Raw genomic sequence first — 20,787 nt, forward strand, 5'->3', positions numbered from 1 at the left:
AGATATGCTAAGATTAGTCTTGATAAATAATAAATATTTTGCATACATGTTTAATGAAACTAGATTTCTATTTAAAATAGGCGCGCGCGCGCATATATATACATGGTATGAAACTAAGCTCATGTTTAAAATAATTTAATGCGCGCGCGAGCACATAATTAATATAAAAAATACAAAGTTTGAAATCAAATAATGATATTTGTATTCAATGGAGATCTAATATTTAATCCAATAATATTTAAAAGGGTGAATAGATCGCTTTCAAAACAACAAGTAATCACTATTTAGAAATATTAAAAAAACATAAAATAAAATAGGAAGATATGCTTTGAAGCAAATAAGTCTTGACAAGTGATAAGTGCTCTTTGCATACCTGGTCAATGAAACCAAGTTCCTGTTCAAGCCTCCTCACATTATGGACACAGATACATAGAAAACAAAGTAAACACTATGAAATATGAAATCCTGTCATGATTTCTCAACCGCAAAATATTGATTGGATCAGGGTATACCTTCTTGCTCCTGGCTCTACTTTCTGTCGACCCTGCCTCGTTTTCTTTTCTTGCACTTGTTGTTTATCGGCATCACAGTCGGAAGGACTGGGAGTGAAGCAGTTCTTGAAGGATCGCTGCTGTTGATCAGAGGAGCCAAGGTGGGGTTGAAAGGAACATACACGGTAGTACTGTCATCCATTGTATTCCTTGGTAACCTGCCCATTTCCGTCCACTGATCTTGTTTCAAATTGAACAGCCGCAATAATTTCTTTTTTGGCCCACAATTCAGAACAAGCCTCTCACCATCAAAGAAAATGGGTTGAGCCACTCTTGATAACCCTTTGATCTTGTTCCTGACAAGCCCCCACTTGTTGTTTTCATAATCAAGAAGAGCCCACATCATAATTTGTCTCTTGAAAACACATACCACATAAAGAAAACCATCCGCAGCTCCGAACCATGAATAATCTTGATAGTTAAGCCATGCTAGTCGCAGTTCTGGAGGCATACCGATGAGTGTAGCTTCTTCTTTCTCTACATTAAACGCAACAATATCACCGAAGGCCCTAAACCAGTGCACATGTCCATTCAAGTACACAGCTTGACCTCTCAACTCATAAAAATGAGGCTGCATAGGAATTAAATTTCTCAAGAACAGCTTGCATGTAGATTGTCTCCATGAGTTTGCACTTGAATCGAATATCTTAAAGCCATAAGCATCTTCGTCTTGTGGCATATTCAAGATCTGTTCTCTGTAAACATGAACTAACTTGAATTCAAGCGAAGAGAAACCAATTGGGTCATAAGCCAAACCTAAATCACATTTAGCACCATATGGGGTTTCAAGTGCTGGTATAGTCTGGATTCTATCAGGTAAAATAGGGTTACAAACAGAAAGACTAGAATCAGAGAGACCTAGAACAAGGCCATTGCAAGAAGCTATGATCTGAGAATTTATGGGAACAACTTTAGGATTATTGTGGATATTTGGTTTTGAATGAAAAGAACAGAAGAGTATCTTATCTGCACTCCTGCCTGTAAACCGAAGAAGACCATGTACCTCATCAGGGTTTGATCGAAGAGCATGACTGGTAGCAAACCTAGGATCAGACACAAGTTGATCGTAGTACTTGCTCAGACATCTAAATCGGACAGCAGATTTGGCTGGCAAACATAAAAGGATGTCGGTGACAAGATCCTCACAGAGTCTCTCCATACATGAATTCTTACTGTTACAGATTGTGAAGGTTGTTTTGGAATCTGTCTATGTCTGAGAGAGAGGAAGATTTAGTGCTTTTACTTGTTGGGTTAAAATACTAAGTAATAGCATGTCTGTAAGTGTTGAAGAGGTTGGTTTTTAAATTGTTTTTTTTTTTTTTGTTTAGAAATGTATTATAATAATATTTTTTATTTTTTAAAATTTATTTTTAATATTAATATATAAAAAAATCCAAAAATATAAAAAAATAAATTATAAATAAAAATAAATTAATTTTTTTAAAAAAATATATAATTAAACTGTAAAACCAAACAGGATAGCCGCAAAATTTTGGCTGCTTTAAACTCTATTGCTATGTAGGATTCTTCAAGGTAAAATTTATTTAATGATGGTTATTGTACTTATTTAGTAAGGAAAACTAAATTAATGACTAATTAGCTTATTAAATTGCTGGCTCTGATGAATTTTCATGTCTCTTACCATGTACACAGATAGGAATTTTATTAATGACCAACTAAATATAAAATATTGAATTTATTTTATTTTCAAGAAATTTATATATTAACTATATATATATAAATATAAATAGAAACAATAATTTAATATGAATATGATGAATACGATTTAAACTAACCTGAACATATGAGTTTTTTAAAAAGTTATATTGCTAGATATATAATATAAATAATGAATGAATATTGTTAAATATGACGGAAACTAACACCAAATCATATACATCTGTATAAAATAGATTTATTTGCAGAACATTACATTACTTTATTACAATATAATATAGATATAATACACATATATAATTATTTATAATCTCATCATTTAATTCACATACCTCAAATATATGTGTTACTTTTTTTATTTTATATTAAATAATAAATAGTACTCGGATAATTAATACACATATAAAAATAAAAAAACCTAATAGATAATATATAAATATCTAAATTCTTTACTTGTTAAGTAATAGATAAGATATAGATAAAATATAAACATTATATAATTTACAAGTAATAAGAAATTCTAGTTGGTTTCTTTTATTATTGTCTACTTACTTTTATTTTATCTGTCTGATCGATTTCTTGGGTTATTATTTTTTTTATTTAGGCTTTATCTTCGCGGCTTGTAAAAAAAATAATCTTGAGACAATAAAAGATTTAGATTTTTTGGAAGAGAATTCCATGATTAAGAAAAAAGGTTGATTCCTTTCCTTTTTTAAGAAAAAAATAAATATTTAATACATTCATATATCCAAAGATTTTTCTAGGATCGAACTATATTTCTCTTGTCCTAATGTAAGATAATAAATGTCTGTTTGATATTTTGATTGAATTAATTAGTTAAATGTAGATTAAGTCTTAAGTAGATGGTTAGTAGTAATCCTTTCAAATTAAATCATAGTTTTGATTAAACTAAATTTTGATGATTTTTCATAATCATGGTTTTGATAATATAATTCCAAACGGAGCCTAATTAAGCTAGCAACTCTTATAGAATTTTTGTAATCGGAGGAAGCAAAACTTTAATTTTGTAACAACTCTTTAAGTTTTTAGTCTTTTATTAAAAAAAAATATAATAGATATCACTTGCCTTTTATAGATATTTTTATATGGTCCCGAACTCTAAGAATTTATGTACTAGTCCTGAATTAACAAAATGCCACCACGTGTTAGTATGAATTCTACAACAGGTTCACATCCCTTGTTTTGATTATATTTCCTTTTTTTAGAATGAATTTAAATAAATCTTATTAATCATGCAACTACCTAACCCTTCTTTCAAATCCATCTTCTGTTTAGTTCATCTCTCTTTGTTTTAAATTAAAAGCACAGAAAATCCATTGTATATCTCTCCTAAAAATATGAATTCTTTTTTTAAATTCTAGCTATTAGAGTATAATATAGATAAATTAGTACTTTATATATATATATATATATATATATATAATCTCAATTAAATAATATTTTTGTTCTATCTCAGTTTAAATTTGAAGTTTAAATGATATCTCAATAATAAATTAATATTTTTTTATGATTTCTAGGGTATTGATTTATTGAGGCTTAACTATAATAAAATTTCATTGTCGGATTTCTTTCTAGTTTTCCTTTTTTTTTTAATTCAATTTAGGTTTTGTAGAATGAATGCAGTAGAGAAGAGAGGAAGTAGGAGAAATGGAGGAATATATATATATATATATATATATATATATATATATATATATATATATATATATATAATTTATGGAACAAAATGATTGATAAATAAATAATGATTTATTTAATAGAGGAAACTTATGTCAAATTTTTTATTTCGGTGTTTTGCGATGAAATAAATAATGACTTATTTAATGGGTTTGTTTTATATTTTGTCAATTTTATTGCCGAGTTGTAATTTTCGGTAAATATATAGAAATTTAAATTTATGTAGATATATAATTGATAATGAATTAAAAGAACTATTAAAATAGATTGAATAAGATCGAACTAAACCAATATTTTTAGAGATTTATTTAGTTAATGTAGTTAATTAATACATGTTGTCATTATTATTTAAATAAATATAACATAAATAATTGAATAATCGTTTATTTATGGATCATTTAGATATAAAAAAATCAAGGGAACTTTCTTCTTTGAGTCTCATCTTTAATATAGCCAAGAAAGAAGCACATTTAAATATGAAACCCTTTCATAGTTTCTAAACAATCAAGGGCAGTTTCTTGCTTGTAAACCAACCTCCCCTCTCATTTTCTCTTCCTGCATATGTTTTTTGTGTTTTTTTTTTTGATGAAGAGCTCGTATAGTGTGCTGGCATCAACTTTTGATGGATTTGACGTGCAACATTATGTCATAATTTAGACTTGGAGTAATGCTGTTGATGGGAGCTACCTTAGGAATGAAAGGGAAGTAGATAATAGATTGCGTTTGATTAGTATTTTAAAATTAAAAAAAAAAGAAATAGAAAATATGTTTGGTTAGAGAAATATAAATCTATTTTTAAAACAGTAATGAATTTTTATTATTTTCGGATATGTCTATTTTATCCCATTTGTTTTTTTTGTATTCCAAGATATATAGTAAATAAACATTATCTAGATTGCTTCAAACATATCACTCCTGTGCAAGAGTAGGGGTAATTTTCTTATTAAAAAAAAAATCATTCCCTAAACCCTTACATTGAAAAAAAGAAGAGGAAGAAGAAACATAAAATATTTTTAAAATTTAAAAAAAAACATAAATTAATTGTTATTTAAAAAAAAAACATAAAGGTTCTTTGTCACATTTTACCCTTAGGAAAAAAAAAAAGAAAACAAAAACTGATGATGCTAACAACAATAATGGGCTTAATAATTAACTATGAATGGGTCAAGTATCATGTTGTGGATGTAAATTGGCCGTGGGCCGGCAAGGCCTTATTTCCTAATTGCAAACCCAGAGAAAGAAGAAACACAAAAACTTGGTAAAGTACGCCGTTGCCGGGGATCGAACCCGGGTCACCCGCGTGACAGGCGGGAATACTCACCACTATACTACAACGACTTGGTTGATTTCGTTTCCCTCATTTATAAATGTAATAATAAATAAACTGCCTATCTCAAGTTCACGGCCGGAGATGAGGAGGGAGTCTTTCCGTTCTTATAAAATCCAGTCGATCTAACATCTGATTATAATTATAGAAAAACCATCCCAATTAGTGATTGGACTTGATTGATTCATAAGAATTGTGGTGCTATTTAATTGAGATTCCAGATTTATTAATATAGACATGGTTCTATGCATAATTAATTTGAAAAAAAAAAAAACTAAAATTTTAAGGGTTATAGTTTTCCTCGAGAGAAAGAATACAAGTATTCCAATATACGTAGGTATGTAAACAATCTCTTCGTTGGCATTTGAGTCCAATTAGATCGGACATCTAATATTAAATTGATTGAAGAAACATGAGTTTAACTAGTTTATTTAGTACAATAAAAAAATAATAAATAACAGATGATTAAATTGTTTTTAAGACTACAAAAATAAATAATTCCCAATTAAAAATTAGTAAATCAGTGTTATATAGGATTGTTTTTAATAAAAAAAAATAAATAAATTAGGAGAAAGGTTGTTGTGATTTGAGATAAACATCCATAATAAATTAAATTATATTTCGAATGAGATAAAGTAATAAAATCAGCTGAAATTGTAAAATATCATAAAAATAGTTGAAAAAGATAATTTTTGAATAGGATCCGGAAGAGTACTTTGTTGAAATTTTATTAAATATGATAAAAATTTTAAATTGATTGTTTAGATATATTGTGAAATATAAAATGAATGTTGTAAAGAAAGAAATCTGAAAAGTAAGATTTGATAATGTTATGAATGCAAATCAAGCATTGAAATATGTGTAATATCTAAATTGAAATAATACAAATGTTAACTTGTCTCCTTACATGTAGAAACTTTGAAAAAATAATCTAATAGAGATATGGTAATAAATAACTCGTAATAAAGAGAATAGTAGAATAGAGGAGTTATTATTTCAAATAATCCAAAAGGTTCAATGACACATAAAGAAGTAAATAAGACGATCAAAAGAAATGATATTGGGTTTAGTTAGAAAAGAGAATATATAACATATATAGTTTTAAAACAAGAGATGTTACAAGAAACATTTATCATGACGTTGAATCGGTCCATCATGTCGCTTCTTATGCCAGTTGCCTTCATTTTGATGAGCTCCACCTAAGCGTGGACTCCTTTCTTTTATAGTTATTATCAAACTCAGATCGGTCCGACAGATCAATTTGAGATTTAATCAATTGGAGCTGAACTAGTCTGAGTTTGTTAAAAGAGCAGTTAGTGCAACGATCCAGTCAAATCCGGTTGACCCGGCAGGTCAACCCGTGACTCGAACGAGACCCGGTTTTTTTTTAAATGTGGGATTTGAAACCCATCAGTATATATACTATATGTTTCCAAAAAAAAAATTATGTTTTTTCAATGTGGAGTAAAAAACCTTTTGGTTTAAATACTTCAACTTAAAATGATAACATTAGTATATATACTTTATGTTCCGAAGAAAAAAGTTATCTTTTTTCAATATGGGATTTGAAACCTATTAGTATATATACTTTATGTTCACATGAAAAAAAACATATGTTTTTTCAATGTGGATTTGAAACCGATTAGTATATATACTCTATATTCACAAGAAAAAAGCTATGTTTTTTTAATGTGGGATTTGAAACCCATTAGTATATATAATCTATGTTTCAAAAAAAAAAGTTATGTTTTTTCAATGTGGGATAAATTTTTTTAAAATATTCTTTTAAACTTTATTATTTAAAATATATATATAGCCTATATTTACATAGATTTTTTTCTTAATTTTTTTATATAAAATATTAAAACTTTAATGTTTTTTTAATTTTTCCGGGTTGACCCGAGTTGACTTAGGTTGACTCATGAAACCCGAGACCCGGCCCCTTATTCGGGTCAATCCCGGACCAGATTTAGGGAGCGTTTGGTAGTGCGTTTCTACCTGTGTTTTGTGAAAATTTGAATTTTTTTTTTTTTTTTTTTTTGCTAAAATTGAGTGCGGTTTGTACTTTTTGGATCGTTTTGATGTGCTGATGTCAAAAATGATTTTTAAAAAATAAAAAAACATCATTGACATGCATTTCGGCACGAAAAGTTATTTGAAAATCACCCGCAACCACACTGCCAAACACGCTCTTAATAAATATGCTTTCTCGATGATTCTTCATTAGATTATCACCTTCTCTTGTTTCTTTTGAGTTTTTTAAGTATCGTACCTTTTGATCCATCTTTTTTGTGATTACGAAAGAGAGCTTTTGCATCTTCCTTTAATGGAACTCCACCTATTTGTTTGACAAGAGTTTCCTCATTAGCTTCTAAATCTTCAGTAGATGGTTGAGGTACTGTAGTCCATCCTCTAATTGCGGTGGTGAAGCCTTGAAAATCAGGTTAGACCCAGATAGCTTTAGGTGTCGCTGCATATATACCTGATGTGTTCCATCATATCTTCCTCCTCTCTACTGAAACTTTGATAATAAACATTGTTTTTCCTGCTTGAACCTTCCATTTCTTCAGCTCTTGATAATTTGTTTCTTGAGGCGGTGTGGTGTCCCTACCTTGGACGACGATCTCCCAAAGATCTTGGCCTTCCCAGCAAGACTCTTTTCAACTATTCAAGTAGACTTTAATGCTGCCCATCAAGATTTCCATGACTACTTGAATCTTTTATAGTATTTTGTCAAGCAAAGTCTCCAATAATTCTGATCCCTGATCGGCAAAATCGGTTAACGGTCCTTGACCGCAAGCACTCATAGGTTACTGACCTATAAACTTCAGCACTTTTGCTGGTAACTTTAATGTGGTCCCTGACCACCAGCTCTGATAGGTCCTTAGCCTCAGAACTTCACAGTCCCGTTTCTTAACCGTCAAGCTCCGAAATGATTACCTTGACTGTCAGGCTCCGATACCAATTATTGAGTAAAAATTATCGGCGGCGATGGTGGGTAAATAAAACACACTAGATTTTTATTAGTGATTATGCTTGTACGGTGTTTCATACTTCCACAATAAACACTCTTTTTTTTTTATTAATAATATTCCTCACACCACTCAATATCGCTCTTTTCCTCACCCCCTCACGTCACACGCCCAATTATTTCTTTCATCTCTTATCTCTTGTTCACGCCTGGACGTACATTCTTTTGTTTTCTCTGTTGCTGGACACACAAAAAACAAAACTAGCCCCTGCTATTTATAGACTTGTTAAGCAGGTCTGGAAGCCTAGACTTTTCCAGGGAATTATTCTCTTACAGCTCATATTCTTAATTACCAAGTAGTACAGCTGGACACATTTTTTACTTCTTCTACGTAAATGACTTGCTTTTTCTTCCCACATTGGCACCGACTGAATTGTCCACACTAGCCATTATTTCCTTAACAGCTAAGGAATTCTAGAAGAATCTGGATTGATCCTCAACATACCTTCTTGCTCCTGGCTCTACTTTCTGTCGACCCTGCCTCGTTTTCTTTTCTGGCACTTGTTGTTTATCGGCATCACAGTCGGAAGGACTGGGAGTGAAGCAGTTCTTGAAGGATCGCTGCTGTTCATCAGAGGAGCTAAGGTGGGGTTGAAAGGAACATACACGGTAGTACTGTCATCCATTGTATTCCTTGGTAACCTGCCCATTTCCGTCCACTGATCTTGTTTCAAATTGAACAGCCGCAATAATTTCTTTTTTGGCCCACAATTCAGAACAAGCCTCTCACCATCAAAGAAAATGGGTTGAGCCACCCTTGATAACCCTTTGATCTTGTTCCTGACAAGCCCCCACTTGTTGTTTTCATAATCAAGAAGAGCCCACATCAGAATTTGTCTCTTGAAAACACATACCACATAAAGAAAACCATCCGCAGCTCCGAACCATGAATAATCTTGGTAGTTAAGCCATGCTAGTCGCAGTTCTGGAGGCATACCGATGAGTGTAGCTTCTTCTTTCTCTACATTAAACGCAACAATATCACCGAAGGCCCTAAACCAGTGCACATGTCCATTCAAGTACACAGCTTGACCTCTCAACTCATAAAAATGAGGCTGCATAGGAATTAAATGTCTCAAGAACAGCTTGCATGTAGATTGTCTCCATGAGTTTGCACTTGAATCGAATATCTTAAAGCCATAAGCATCTTCATCTTGTGGCATATTCAAGATCTGTTCTCTGTAAACATGAACTAACTTGAATTCAAGCGAAGAGAAACCAACTGGGTCATAAGCCAAACCTAAATCACATTTGGCACCATATGGGGTTTCAAGTGCTGGTATAGTCTGGATTCTATCAGGTAAAATAGGGTTACAAACAGAAAGACTAGAATCAGAGAGACCTAGAACAAGGCCATTGCAAGAAGCTATGATCTGAGAATTTATGGGAACAACTTTAGGATTATTGTGGATATTTGGTTTTGAATGAAAAGAACAGAAGAGTATCTTATCTGCACTCCTACCTGCTGTAAACCGAAGAAGACCAAGTACCTCATCAGGGTTTGATCGAAGAGCATGACTGGTAGCAAACCTAGGATCAGACACAAGTTGATCGTAGTACTTGCTCAGACATCTAAATCGGACAGCAGATTTGGCTGGCAAACATAAAAGGATGTTGGTGACAAGATCCTCACAGAGTCTCTCCATACATCAATTCTTACTGTTACAGGTTTTGCAGGTTTTTTTTGGAATCTGTCTATGTCTGAGAGAGAGGAAGATTTAGTGCTTTACTTGTTGGGGTAAAATAATAACAGCAGGTAGTGGGAGTTAAAAAGTTTATTCTTTACTTGAAATTTTAGAAATTTATTAAAATTATATTTTTTAAAAATTTATTTTTAATATTAACATATTAAAATAATATAAAAATATTAAAAAAAATTAAAATTTATAATTAACAAAAATTAAAATTTATAATTAACAAAAATTAAAATTTTTAAAAAACATAATTAAACCGGAAAGCAAAATAGGATAGCCGCAAACTTTTGGCTGCTTTTGAATTTCATTGCTGTATAGGATTCTTCGAGGTAAAATTTATGTAATGATGGTTATTGTACTTATTAAATAAGGAAACCTAAATTAATGACTAATTAGCTTATTAAATTGCTGGCTCTTATGAATTTTTATGTATCTTACCATGCACACAGATAGGAATTTTATTAATGACCAACTAAATATAAAATATTGATTTTATTTTATTTTCAAGAAATTTATATATTAACTATATGTAAATATAAATAGAAACAATAATTTAATTTGAATATGATAAATACCGATTTAAACTAACCTGAACATGTGATTTTTCTGAAAAGTTATATTAATCAATAGATAATAGATAAAAAATAAATATTGTTAAATATGTCCGAAAACCTAACACCAAATTATATACACTTGTATAATATTGATATATTTGCATAATATTATATTTTTTATTACAATATTATAATATATACATATATAAATATTAATATAATACACAAACGTAATTTATAATCTCATTATTTGATACACATATATACCAAAAATATATGCATTATTATTTTATTTTAAATTGAATAATAAATAGTATTTAGATAATTAATATAAATGTGAATTCCCAGAAACTTAATATATAGATAGGGTATAAATATTTGAATTTCTTACTCATTAAATAATAAATACCTATTATCATCCTAATATATAAACATTATGTCAAACATCCTGAGATAATTAATTATAGAAGACTGGCATCTTTTTGGAAGAGAACTCCATGATTCAAAAAATGGATGGTTGAGTCCTTTCCTTTTATAAGAAAAAGGTAAGTATCTAAGGCATTCATCTATCCAAAAAGTTTCGGAGTAATAAATCGAACGTGGTTGAGTTAACCAAAAAAAAAAACAAAAAAGTTTATTTAATTAAAAATAAATATTTTCTAACCCTTTTAATTAAAACATAGTTTCAAAAACTCCATATACTTAAAACTTTGATTTTGATAAAATTTAAATATGATTCTTCTTAAAATCTATGATTTTAAAAAGACAATTTCAAACGAAGCCTATGCAAGGGCGTAGTGACGTTATCCTCTAAAAGGGGCTAATCCCCCCCCGCCCCAAATGTTTCGGAAAGTGAAATTTCATCCCTATATTTTAGTTTCTTTCAATTGGCTCCTATAATTTCATCCTTGTATTTAGAATTATTTCAATTAGACCCCTATGTCTAGTCCGAATACTAGTTTATTGAAAAGTTTGCACCAAAGAATTTATATTATACTATCTGTGTTTTTACGAGATGAAATATGTTCCTTGTCTTTGAGTGTCTTTCTTGCTTTCTATTTTGTACAAAAAAAGAAGATAAGAACACAAGGCTGGCAGCTGTGGTTTCCGAAGAGATTCATACGTGTAAATCATATAGATTGTAAGACGTTACATCTAGCTAGATCGATCTCTCCTTTTGCTCTACGTACCTCCTAATTGATTAGCTGATGAAGCCGCAAGCTCTTGTTCTTTGTTTCTTGCACTTAGTTGTGCTTGATGATGTTAGAGTTCTCACAAATATCCATGGCATCGGCATTTGAAGGAATGCTTTCGGCTGGTGTTGGTGGTTGATACCATCAATTTTACCTTCTCTAGTATCATATATATTGTACATGTGCAAAATCTCCTGCGTGTAGCTTCGAGTCCAGGACAAGTTGATTAATTGCCATCGAAGAGAAAAAGGATAAGAGTGCTCCATGTTGGCAAGTCTCCGATCTTGCTCCAAACACTCCCCCAGTTGTTGTTTTCATAATCATGAAGAACCCATAACACAATTTCTCCACGTAAAACAAAGACCATGCATGTTAATGAAACCTTTTGCAGCTCAAACCATGAATAATCTGGGTTTCGAGCCCATTGCTCTTTCAGTTCTGAAGTCCAATAATGTCACCATATTGCCTAGCCCAATCCAAACATTTATCCAAGTATACTGCTGGATGCTTGGGCTTACAATGTCAACCCGCTGGACATGTCAGTTGGAATTTCTCCACTCGATTGCACCCCGATTTTCTATCCAAAAAAAATTAAAATCTCTTCTCCTGAAACCAAGATCTGAGCTCTATAAATATGTACAAACTTTGTTGGTTCAATCACAACCCTAATGAAAACTGGGTTATAAGTAGAAAGATGGAATTTAAATAGAACATGACGAAGATTTCCATTACAGAAAGCTATTGCAGGAGCTAGCACTGTACTCTCTGTGGAATTGTTGGGTTTGTTTCTCTCATGTAGTTCTTGTCTTCAAACAGAAGAGTATAGAATGTTGTGAGGATCCAGAACTGATCGAGGTCGAAATGCCATGTACCTCAGGAATTGATAGAAGAGCATGATTGGTAGCAAACCTAAGATCAGACACAAGTTGATTGCAATCCTTGCTCAAACATCTAAATCGGACAACAGATTTGATTGGCAAGCATAAAAGGATCTCATCTATCAGATCCTCACAAAGCCTCTCCATTATGATCTTGGCATCTCTAACTATGTACTGTTTTTAGACTAAAGAGTTAAAAGTAGAGCAATGCCAAACAAACACAGATCTCTGCTTGGGAATAATAGGAGGGATAATTATAGTCTTTGTTCGCTTGGTGCATGAATTCTCCCTTTTAAATTAGTAATCATAATATGACGAAGATGGAAAACAAGATACAAGAAGAAAGAATTGTTGCCGAAAAGGTTATCACCGCAGGAACCTAATTCCTATTCTATTCTAATTGATTTTTTTAAAGAGGTTTACAGCTTGTTAAATAAGTTAGAAACCGATTTTTACCTAGTAATAAAAAATCTTAAATCAAATAGAAAAATAACATAAAATTCAAAATTAAGCTAAAAAAAAAAAAGAATAACGAAATTCACTCGAATAGCATTTTTCAGCTTACAAGCCTAATTTGAGGATCTTCATGACCTCAACTAAATACAACGAGCCAGCCCTCAATCAAATTGGGCATTGAAGTTCATGTAGCAAAATCTAAACTCCATCCAACATGATCCATGAGAATGTATACATTTTCTCCTATTTGCTTGTTATATTACTATATTTACACTCATGATATTTATGGAACTACCTAAGGCCATTTCTTGAATAATAATAATCCTCTTATAAATTCTCAGATTAATACCTTTACAGAATTACAGGAAAAGAAAGCAGAGAAAGAGCCGACGGGTTATTTATTATTATCATTACTAGCTATTCCAGAAAAACAGATGGAATTTTTCCTCCAAGTTAATTTGCACATGTTTTAATCAAGACGTTAATGTGGGATCCTTAATTGTCGTGTATTTTATTTCTTTCAAGATTGGAATTTTAGAAAATGGCCGGTGGGGAAGCCCCGGGGGCAAGAGACCTCGAGAAGACACCAACATGGGCAGTGTCTGCAGTTTGTGCTGCCATGATTGTGATCTCTATTATATTGGAGAAGGTTCTTCATAAAACTGGACAGGTAATTAATTTATTTTTTCATTTAAGTTAAAAGCTTACTTTCTTTTCTAAATCTGATGCATGCCCCTTGTATCCTTCGTGGCTCAATTGCAATGAGATAGCATTAGATTCATTTGGATTGCATTGGATTTTTTTTCCTCCATAATAGATCTAACTGGTATAGGTTTTTTTTTTTTTTTTTTTTCCAGTGGTTTCATAAGAAACACAACACTGCTTTATTTGATGCTCTTGAGAAAGTTAAAACAGGTACGATAATGATTTGTTATTTGTTCGTGTTTATGTCTAGCTCCTTCTAGTTGTTATTGCTTCTCTAATGATTGATTAATGCAAAAAAAAAAAAAAAAGGAATTCCGAGGGACCATTGATATAACCTTTTTTTCTGTAATTTTTGCAGAGCTTATGGTTTTAGGATTCATATCTCTAACCTTGACGTTCAGTCAAAACTACATTGTGGGTATCTGTATTCCTCTAAGGTATGCAAATACAATGTTGCCATGAAACCCGAAGGCTCATGAAGGGCATGTCGAAAGTGAAGGGAAGCTTCACCGCAGGCTTTTATGGTATCAGCGTAGGGTTTTAGCTGGTGATAGTGGAAGCAAAGAGTGCAAAGATGTAAGTATGACTTGTTTAGAAGGAAACATCGTCAAATAGTTGAAATTGTGTGTCCTTTTTAATAATATATAATGAGTTAATGAGATGGTGTTGGAGCACTAAAATCCATCGCCATCACTCTTTACATCCTGCGTTTGAACTCACCGATTATGCATGTAGAGGGTTCTATCCTTTTCATTCATTCTCTTAGATTCTGTGAAGGTTCTAAAAGTTGTTTAAGAACTAGAATTCTTGAAATGACCTTATGCTGCTGGCCTTTTCTTATCCCAATTTTGAAACTCATGGTTGTTAATTTGTTTTTTCAGGGGTCAGTGCCACTAATATCTGCCCGTGGACTGCATCAGTTGCGTATCTTCAAATTCTTTTTAGCAGTATTTCATGTGGTATACAGTGTCATAACAATGTTGCTTCGAAGAATGAAGGTAGAGGGGGGGCATATTGGCCAGGTTTCCATAATGGTTTTGTTATTTTATTTCTTTGAAGTTTAATTTGCCATTAGCTGATGCAAGCGGCATGGTGACAATGAGATCTGCAAAAAAAAAAAAAAAAATGCTCTCTGAAAAGTGAATAGCAACTTGCTTGAATTAATTTGATGCTTTTTCATTCCAATGCTCGAGATAGCCTCATTCCGATCGACCCGTTTGAACTATGGTGATAATATCCTTTTAAATAGTATTTGGTTACTGTCTTATAATAAAAAGATAAAGACATTAGAAATGGAGGGGACATGTCCATTGTTCTTTCTCTTTTGAAATGACAAATTCACTTTAAAACTGTCATATGTTTGAATTTCCATCCCTTCCATCAAATACGTTTTTGCTCTCTTTGTATATGTTCTTTCTATCTCGAGAAACTAACTAAACGCAACCTTAATTAATAAATGACCTTAACTACAATATTCCCTCATATGCAGACGACACGCAATTGGAAGGATTGGGAACGTGAAAGTTGGTTGGAGCACGAGGGCATGAATGGTATTCTAGATGCTAATTACCTGTTCTTCGTTTCCCATATTGAGGCATGCATTGTTCAGTTTTCAAGAATCTAGTGTTAAGCTTTGCATTTAATTCTAATTAATTTCTCGATTTCTGAGGAAGTTAGTGCTGATTGTTGAGATCCTACAAGATTCAGGCTCACTCATGAGACATCATTCGTAAGAGAACACACGACGTTTTGAACTCTCCTTCCTCGGTTCAAGAGGAGTTTCCAAGTTCAGAACTCTAGCTCCTTCCTCGGTTCAAGATTATAAACTCCATGCTTGAATTTTCTAGACCTTGTGAACTAAAAGATATTTAACCTATACGAAATAGAATTTGAATCAGTGATTTCTCTGATGCACTCTTTACCGTCTTGTTTTTAACATTGATGCATGAATCTATCTTTTTGTAATGTTGAAAATATATTCAAACAAAGGAATTAATGTGGAAAAACTGAAATAATCATCTGCCAAATATTATTCTGACTCATAGCCGATCTTTGTGACATTTCTTTGAAATGCTTAGAGTTCATTTTAGTCTAATGTTCTTATCTTTCATATTGACAACAGTGCTAGCTTGACTATTCTAATCCATCCAGGTATGCTTCTTTCGACAATTCTTCAGATCTGTTCGAAAGGCTGATTACTTGACCATGCGACATGGATTCATTTCTGTGAGTTTCAGCAGGTGCAAAACTTTGAACCATCTTTTTGAAAAACCACGATCGGTAAGTAGATTGATTTTTTTTCTTACAGGTCCATCTAGCACCTGGAAGCAAGTTTAATTTTAAAAAATATATCAAATTAGAAGACGATTTCGAGGTAGTTGTTGGAATCAGGCAAGCCATTCAAACTTAATTCCACTTGATTGCAGATGAAATTTACTTGTCTGGACAGTAGTTTTCAAGTATTACTATACACACGCACAGACACACGCACACTTCTCCTCTAACTTTCCAAATCACTTTCTCTGTATTCCTGGCAGTCCACTACTACGGGCTTGTGCAATTCTGAATCTGCTTTCGAATGTTCATGGTTTGTTCTTCCTCTTTCTCTTTTCATGAATTTTAGCCTTTTTTACATCCTTCATCAAAATTGGACCAAGGCTCCCTATTAGTAATTGGTTTTATACCTTTTCAGGATGGAAGGCTCAGTTCTTTGTTTTTTTTCTTCCTCTAGTTGTAAGAAAATGTTCATAAAAGACTTGTCTTCTCGTGTTGTTTTATTTTAATTAGGTAAACGTTAAATATTGCCTAATTGTTTCATTGAAGGTAACCTTAGCAGTAGGAACAAAACTTCAAGCAGTTATAAAAACAATGGCTATTGAAATTAAAGAAAAACATGCTGTGGTGCAAGGGATACCACTTGTGTAAGTGTCTGACAGAAATTTCTGGTTTTCCTGGCCCGAGCTAGTCCTTTATCTCATCCACTTTGTCCTTTTTCAGGTATCACAGAAACTTCAAGTTGTTTGAATCAAGATTTAGTCCTCATAATCATCAGAGTTACTTTCGGGTAAGTCGTTTCTCTCACGGGCATGAAGCACCTAAACACATTGTTTTGCATCAGCCCCAGAGGCCTCGACCTCATCCCAGAATACGATTCTTTACAAGAACTTGACTGTAACATTATGAACATAGATTTTGTATTAATTTGTTGAAAATGACCAAGTTTCTAAATTCTCAGGGTGGGAGCCCAAATCCTTTGCAGCTATGCCACACTTCCACTCTATGCCCTTGTTACGCAGGTATTACTCTTTTTTCACCTTTTTCTTTCTAAATTTCTTGAAGCAACTCAAAAGAAATGGCAACTACTCCTGTCAGGATCTTATGTATACACTAAAACAGCATGAAACATTGAATGCTAGTTTTCTTGTTCGGAATTTTCAGATGGGATCGACCATGAAGCGCTCAATCTTTGATCATCAAACTTCAAAGGCCCTGAAGAATTGGCACAAGAAGGCTGTAAAGAAAACGAATGAAGGGAAACCAGGTCAACTCCAAACGAGGACCTTGGGTAGTTGGGTGGAAGTCCGGATGCCTCTTCAGTGCATTCCCCATCCCTCACACCTCCTCGACCTATGAAATTTGGTACTGAAGATCCAGATTTCACTGATGTTGAAGCAGATAACATGGCAACTGTGGATCTCGATGCAAATCACCAACGTCGCCCAAGTGACAGCAGCTTCCCATTTGATCACCGGGATCTACTAAGTTAAGCATAGTTATGGGTCATGTTAGTCTCAAGACAAAAATTTTGTGACAAGGCCCTATTAGCTGTGGAAATTTCAGACAGTAGTACTGCTGTTACGTTTGAAGCAACAAAGATTCGTTTCCAGAACCTCGAACAGCATGTAGGGTAGATGAAAGCAAAAACTTTATCAACAGTTTTGTTGTATTTGTATACCAACTTGTACGAGTACGAAAATTCCAGTCCAGGATGCTTTCTTACCTGCACTCAATCCCTATGTATATTTGGTAAACCTTGTGGAGGAGAATCCTCACATGCCCATCATTAGGTTCATCGTATTTATTAGAGAAAGTTGAGTAAAATCCAATGTTAATTGAAGAAGGTACGAATCCCTATATACAAAGTAGGATTTCACGTATCGAACTCTATTTTTCTGTTGTTCTGTTTTTTTTTTTTAATCATTTTGAAAAATAATATGGTTAAATTGGGTAAATTGATCGATTAATCTAACTTGTTTGATCTTATTAAATTTAAGTGAGACTTAACCGAGCCAATATTTTATTTTTCACACTTTATAATTTTTTTCCAGTCAGATTTGGATAGAATAAATACAAGCATCGATAAGATAAGAAAAATATCTAAAAAGAATTTTTTTTAATTTTTATATATCTACGAATTGATTTAGAAAAATATATATATATTGGTTCAGAAACAAAGTAAATTCAACAACTATTATCAAAATCTTCTTTTAATGTAAGAAGGGATTTGAAATTTGATTGAAAAGGGTAGAGTGGGCTAAAATCAAAAGCCAAGTCGGGGTGGGGCAAAATGGTGATTTGGTAGCAAGAGTGGATAGAGAGACCTGGGTTTTGCGGGAGTTTTATAACCGTAAAACCATTTTTGGATTCCAACGGCCATGGCTTCAACAAGGAGCTTAGACAAATGGAGTGGTCATCGTCATCTTCAAAATTTAGCTGAATCTACCCCAAAAAAAACACAAGAACAATCAAACCATGTTTTTCTCTCAAAACCCACTTCAAGAAGATGTGCGATTTTGATATCTACCTTGCCTTTTACCCTCACTTCACTACCTCAATTATCTGAGGCCAGAGAGAGACGCAACAAGAAGACCATCCCTCTTGAAGACTATCTCACTAGCCGTTAGTTGCTCCAAACTTCCCTTACTTCTTTTCAATGTTTCCTCTAATTGTACATTACATTTCTTCACTTTCTGTTGCTTTGATTAGTCCTTTTTTTTTGTGATTTTATGGATATATTTAAAAGGGATTCAGAATTACTATTTTTTTTTGTTTTTATTTTTGTTGGGGATTTAGCAGCTGATGGATTGAAGTACTATGATGTTCTCGAGGGAAAGGGTGCAGCAGCAGAAAAGGGAATGACAGTTCAGGTAAATTTGTTAGAAACCGAAACTAATCTGTTTCTGCCTCTCTCATTGAAACTTATGTTTTCTCGTGCATTTCCTTTTGTAGGTGCATTTTGACTGTCTATATAGGGGAATAACAGCCATTTCGAGTCGAGAATCTAAGCTTTTAGCTGGAAATCGAATAATTGCACAGGTTGATCCTTCTCCTACTTAAATGTGTGTGTGTGTGTGGACTCTTTCCTGGAGAGAAAAGGAGGGAGAAGGGGGTATGTTTCTTGCCCTGGCCTTTTGCTAATCTGACAGAGGTCTAGCTGAGCTACACCCCGCCTTAGGCTAAGTTCAACTGCAAATATTCAGACGTTGCATTGAGAATGAGTCTTGTTTAATTATCAGTCCATGGCAGCATGCTTCTTTAACTTGGATTGTTTCTGTTGCTCATTTCTTGGTAGCATTTTCAAATCATGATAACTTGGATTTGCAATTGGATAGATTGCCAGTACTGATTTCCTCATGGTTTAATTAGCCATATGAGTTCAAGGTTGGGGCACCACCAGGCAAAGAAAGGAAGCGTGAATTTGTGGACAACCCAAATGGTCTATTTTCTGCACAGGCTGCACCCAAACCTCCTCCAGCTATGTACTCGGTAACGGAAGGGATGAAAGTTGGAGGGAAGGTGATTGCATCCTCTAATTTATTGCTATTATATGCTAAGCTGTTAGGGTGGTTATTCTATAACCTCTTAATTTCTCTGATTCGCCTTTGATCTAGACTCCATAACTATCTTTCCCGGCTTTCTTTCTCTTTTCAGTATCATTTTTTCTCTTCTTGCAGAGGACTGTGATTGTTCCTCCAGAGGCTGGTTATGGACAAAAAGGAATGAATGAGATTCCGGTAAACACTATTCCTTGATTTGCTGACTGATTCCCGTGGATCAAGTTAAACTACAACCTTCTGCTGACATCATTATCCCACCTAAATTAATCATCTCTTGTTCATCCTTGAAATTAACATTTTCATGTTTTTTCTATGGAATGTCAAAGTGCCATGTTGTTCATATGCAGATACAATGTCAAGTAGATGATTTAGCTGAGCAAATGGAAAATAAATGAGGGTTTTTATGGTAGTCAGAATCTAGAGGGGATTCAAATTTGTATTCCTCTCTGTAGAGGGAAATGTGGCTTTGAATTAGTAGGCCATTGGTCGTCGCAAATCAATCTATAAGTTCCATATTAATGAAATGTTTATGGGATGACTACTAAATCATTTTCTGCCTTTTTAAATCCTGGAAAGTCCCCCCTTCAACAGGATTTTGTGCAGCAGAAAGCCCCTGCGGCTCTTCTTTCCTCCTCTTTCTTTCGCATATCCGTTGTCATATTTTCTGCAACTGCTTGCAGTAATCTAGAAAATGCGTAGGTTACAAACTGTGCTGACTTATTATCACATTCGTAATGCAGCCAGGAAGTTCATTTGAATTGAACATTGAGCTTCTGCAAGTAATGCCAGCTGAAGGAAAGTAGCCTACTTGTGGTTACAAAAATACAAGGTGAAAGAAATTTTTGTTTCTGACTGGGAAGAGGTTTGGCAACATGATTCTTTTGATTGAAGAAACGTTGCTTCTAAAAGGCCACTCGCACTTCCCTGTGTTGGAAGTTGACAATTGCAATTTCCCCCAAGCATTTTCAGTTCTGATATTGTAAATTTTTCCCGGACATGACACGGTTTTGGTTGAGCTCATTGAAGAAACATGATTGCCCCTCTCTCCCTCTCGCGCGCGCACAAACAACACATGCAATGAACATGTGCGAACAAGCAACCTATGATGACAATGGCGATTAGATTTTCGTTTCCTTTTTTTTTTCATGAATAAAAGCAAAATGTCAACTGTATCATGGCCTCTTGG

The 20,787-nt window shown here is 33.2% G+C and overlaps 2 protein-coding genes, 1 non-coding gene and 1 pseudogene across 8 annotated transcripts; 2 read left to right on the top strand and 2 right to left on the bottom strand.

Annotated features, from left to right (window-relative positions):
* Window positions 1-428: 428 nt before the first annotated feature.
* On the bottom strand, window positions 429-10,035 carry LOC7494715 (putative F-box/kelch-repeat protein At1g20790). Of its 3 annotated transcripts, none has more exons than XR_008059186.1 (2): window positions 8,666-10,035; window positions 429-544 (listed from the first exon to the last, which is right to left on the bottom strand). XR_008059186.1 is itself a non-coding variant. In XM_002307772.4 (2 exons), exons 1-2 carry the CDS (start codon window positions 9,928-9,930, stop codon window positions 529-531), a joined length of 1,182 nt encoding a protein of 393 aa, XP_002307808.4. In that variant the 5' UTR covers window positions 9,931-10,035; the 3' UTR covers window positions 435-528. The 3 variants fall into 3 exon arrangements, 2 of the variants coding, with proteins under 2 accessions (XP_002307808.4, XP_052308728.1); XM_002307772.4 differs by having other exon boundaries at window positions 435-1,554; window positions 9,775-10,035; XM_052452768.1 differs by having other exon boundaries at window positions 436-1,100; window positions 9,318-10,035.
* Window positions 5,193-5,264, bottom strand: TRNAD-GUC (transfer RNA aspartic acid (anticodon GUC)). Its single transcript has one exon. It is a non-coding gene; the product is annotated as a tRNA-Asp (tRNA).
* A 3,133-nt stretch (window positions 10,036-13,168) lies between the features above and the next one.
* On the top strand, window positions 13,169-17,939 carry LOC18099708 (MLO-like protein 8; annotated as a pseudogene).
* A 296-nt stretch (window positions 17,940-18,235) lies between these two features.
* Window positions 18,236-20,642, top strand: LOC7485654 (peptidyl-prolyl cis-trans isomerase FKBP18, chloroplastic). Of its 4 annotated transcripts, none has more exons than XM_024601417.2 (6): window positions 18,238-18,663; window positions 18,838-18,911; window positions 18,994-19,080; window positions 19,411-19,560; window positions 19,719-19,778; window positions 19,949-20,125. In XM_024601417.2, exons 1-6 carry the CDS (start codon window positions 18,420-18,422, stop codon window positions 19,994-19,996), a joined length of 663 nt encoding a protein of 220 aa, XP_024457185.2. In that variant the 5' UTR covers window positions 18,238-18,419; the 3' UTR covers window positions 19,997-20,125. The 4 variants fall into 4 exon arrangements, with proteins under 4 accessions (XP_024457186.2, XP_024457185.2, XP_006383786.2 ...); XM_006383724.3 differs by lacking the exon at window positions 19,949-20,125 and adding an exon at window positions 20,342-20,642 and having other exon boundaries at window positions 18,242-18,663; XM_002306955.4 differs by lacking the exon at window positions 19,949-20,125 and adding an exon at window positions 20,342-20,642 and having other exon boundaries at window positions 18,245-18,663; window positions 18,841-18,911.
* The last annotated feature ends 145 nt before the right edge of the window (window positions 20,643-20,787 follow it).

The sequence above is a fragment of the Populus trichocarpa genome, chromosome 5 (genome assembly GCF_000002775.5).
Source record: "Populus trichocarpa isolate Nisqually-1 chromosome 5, P.trichocarpa_v4.1, whole genome shotgun sequence".
Classification (NCBI taxonomy): domain Eukaryota; kingdom Viridiplantae; phylum Streptophyta; class Magnoliopsida; order Malpighiales; family Salicaceae; genus Populus; species Populus trichocarpa.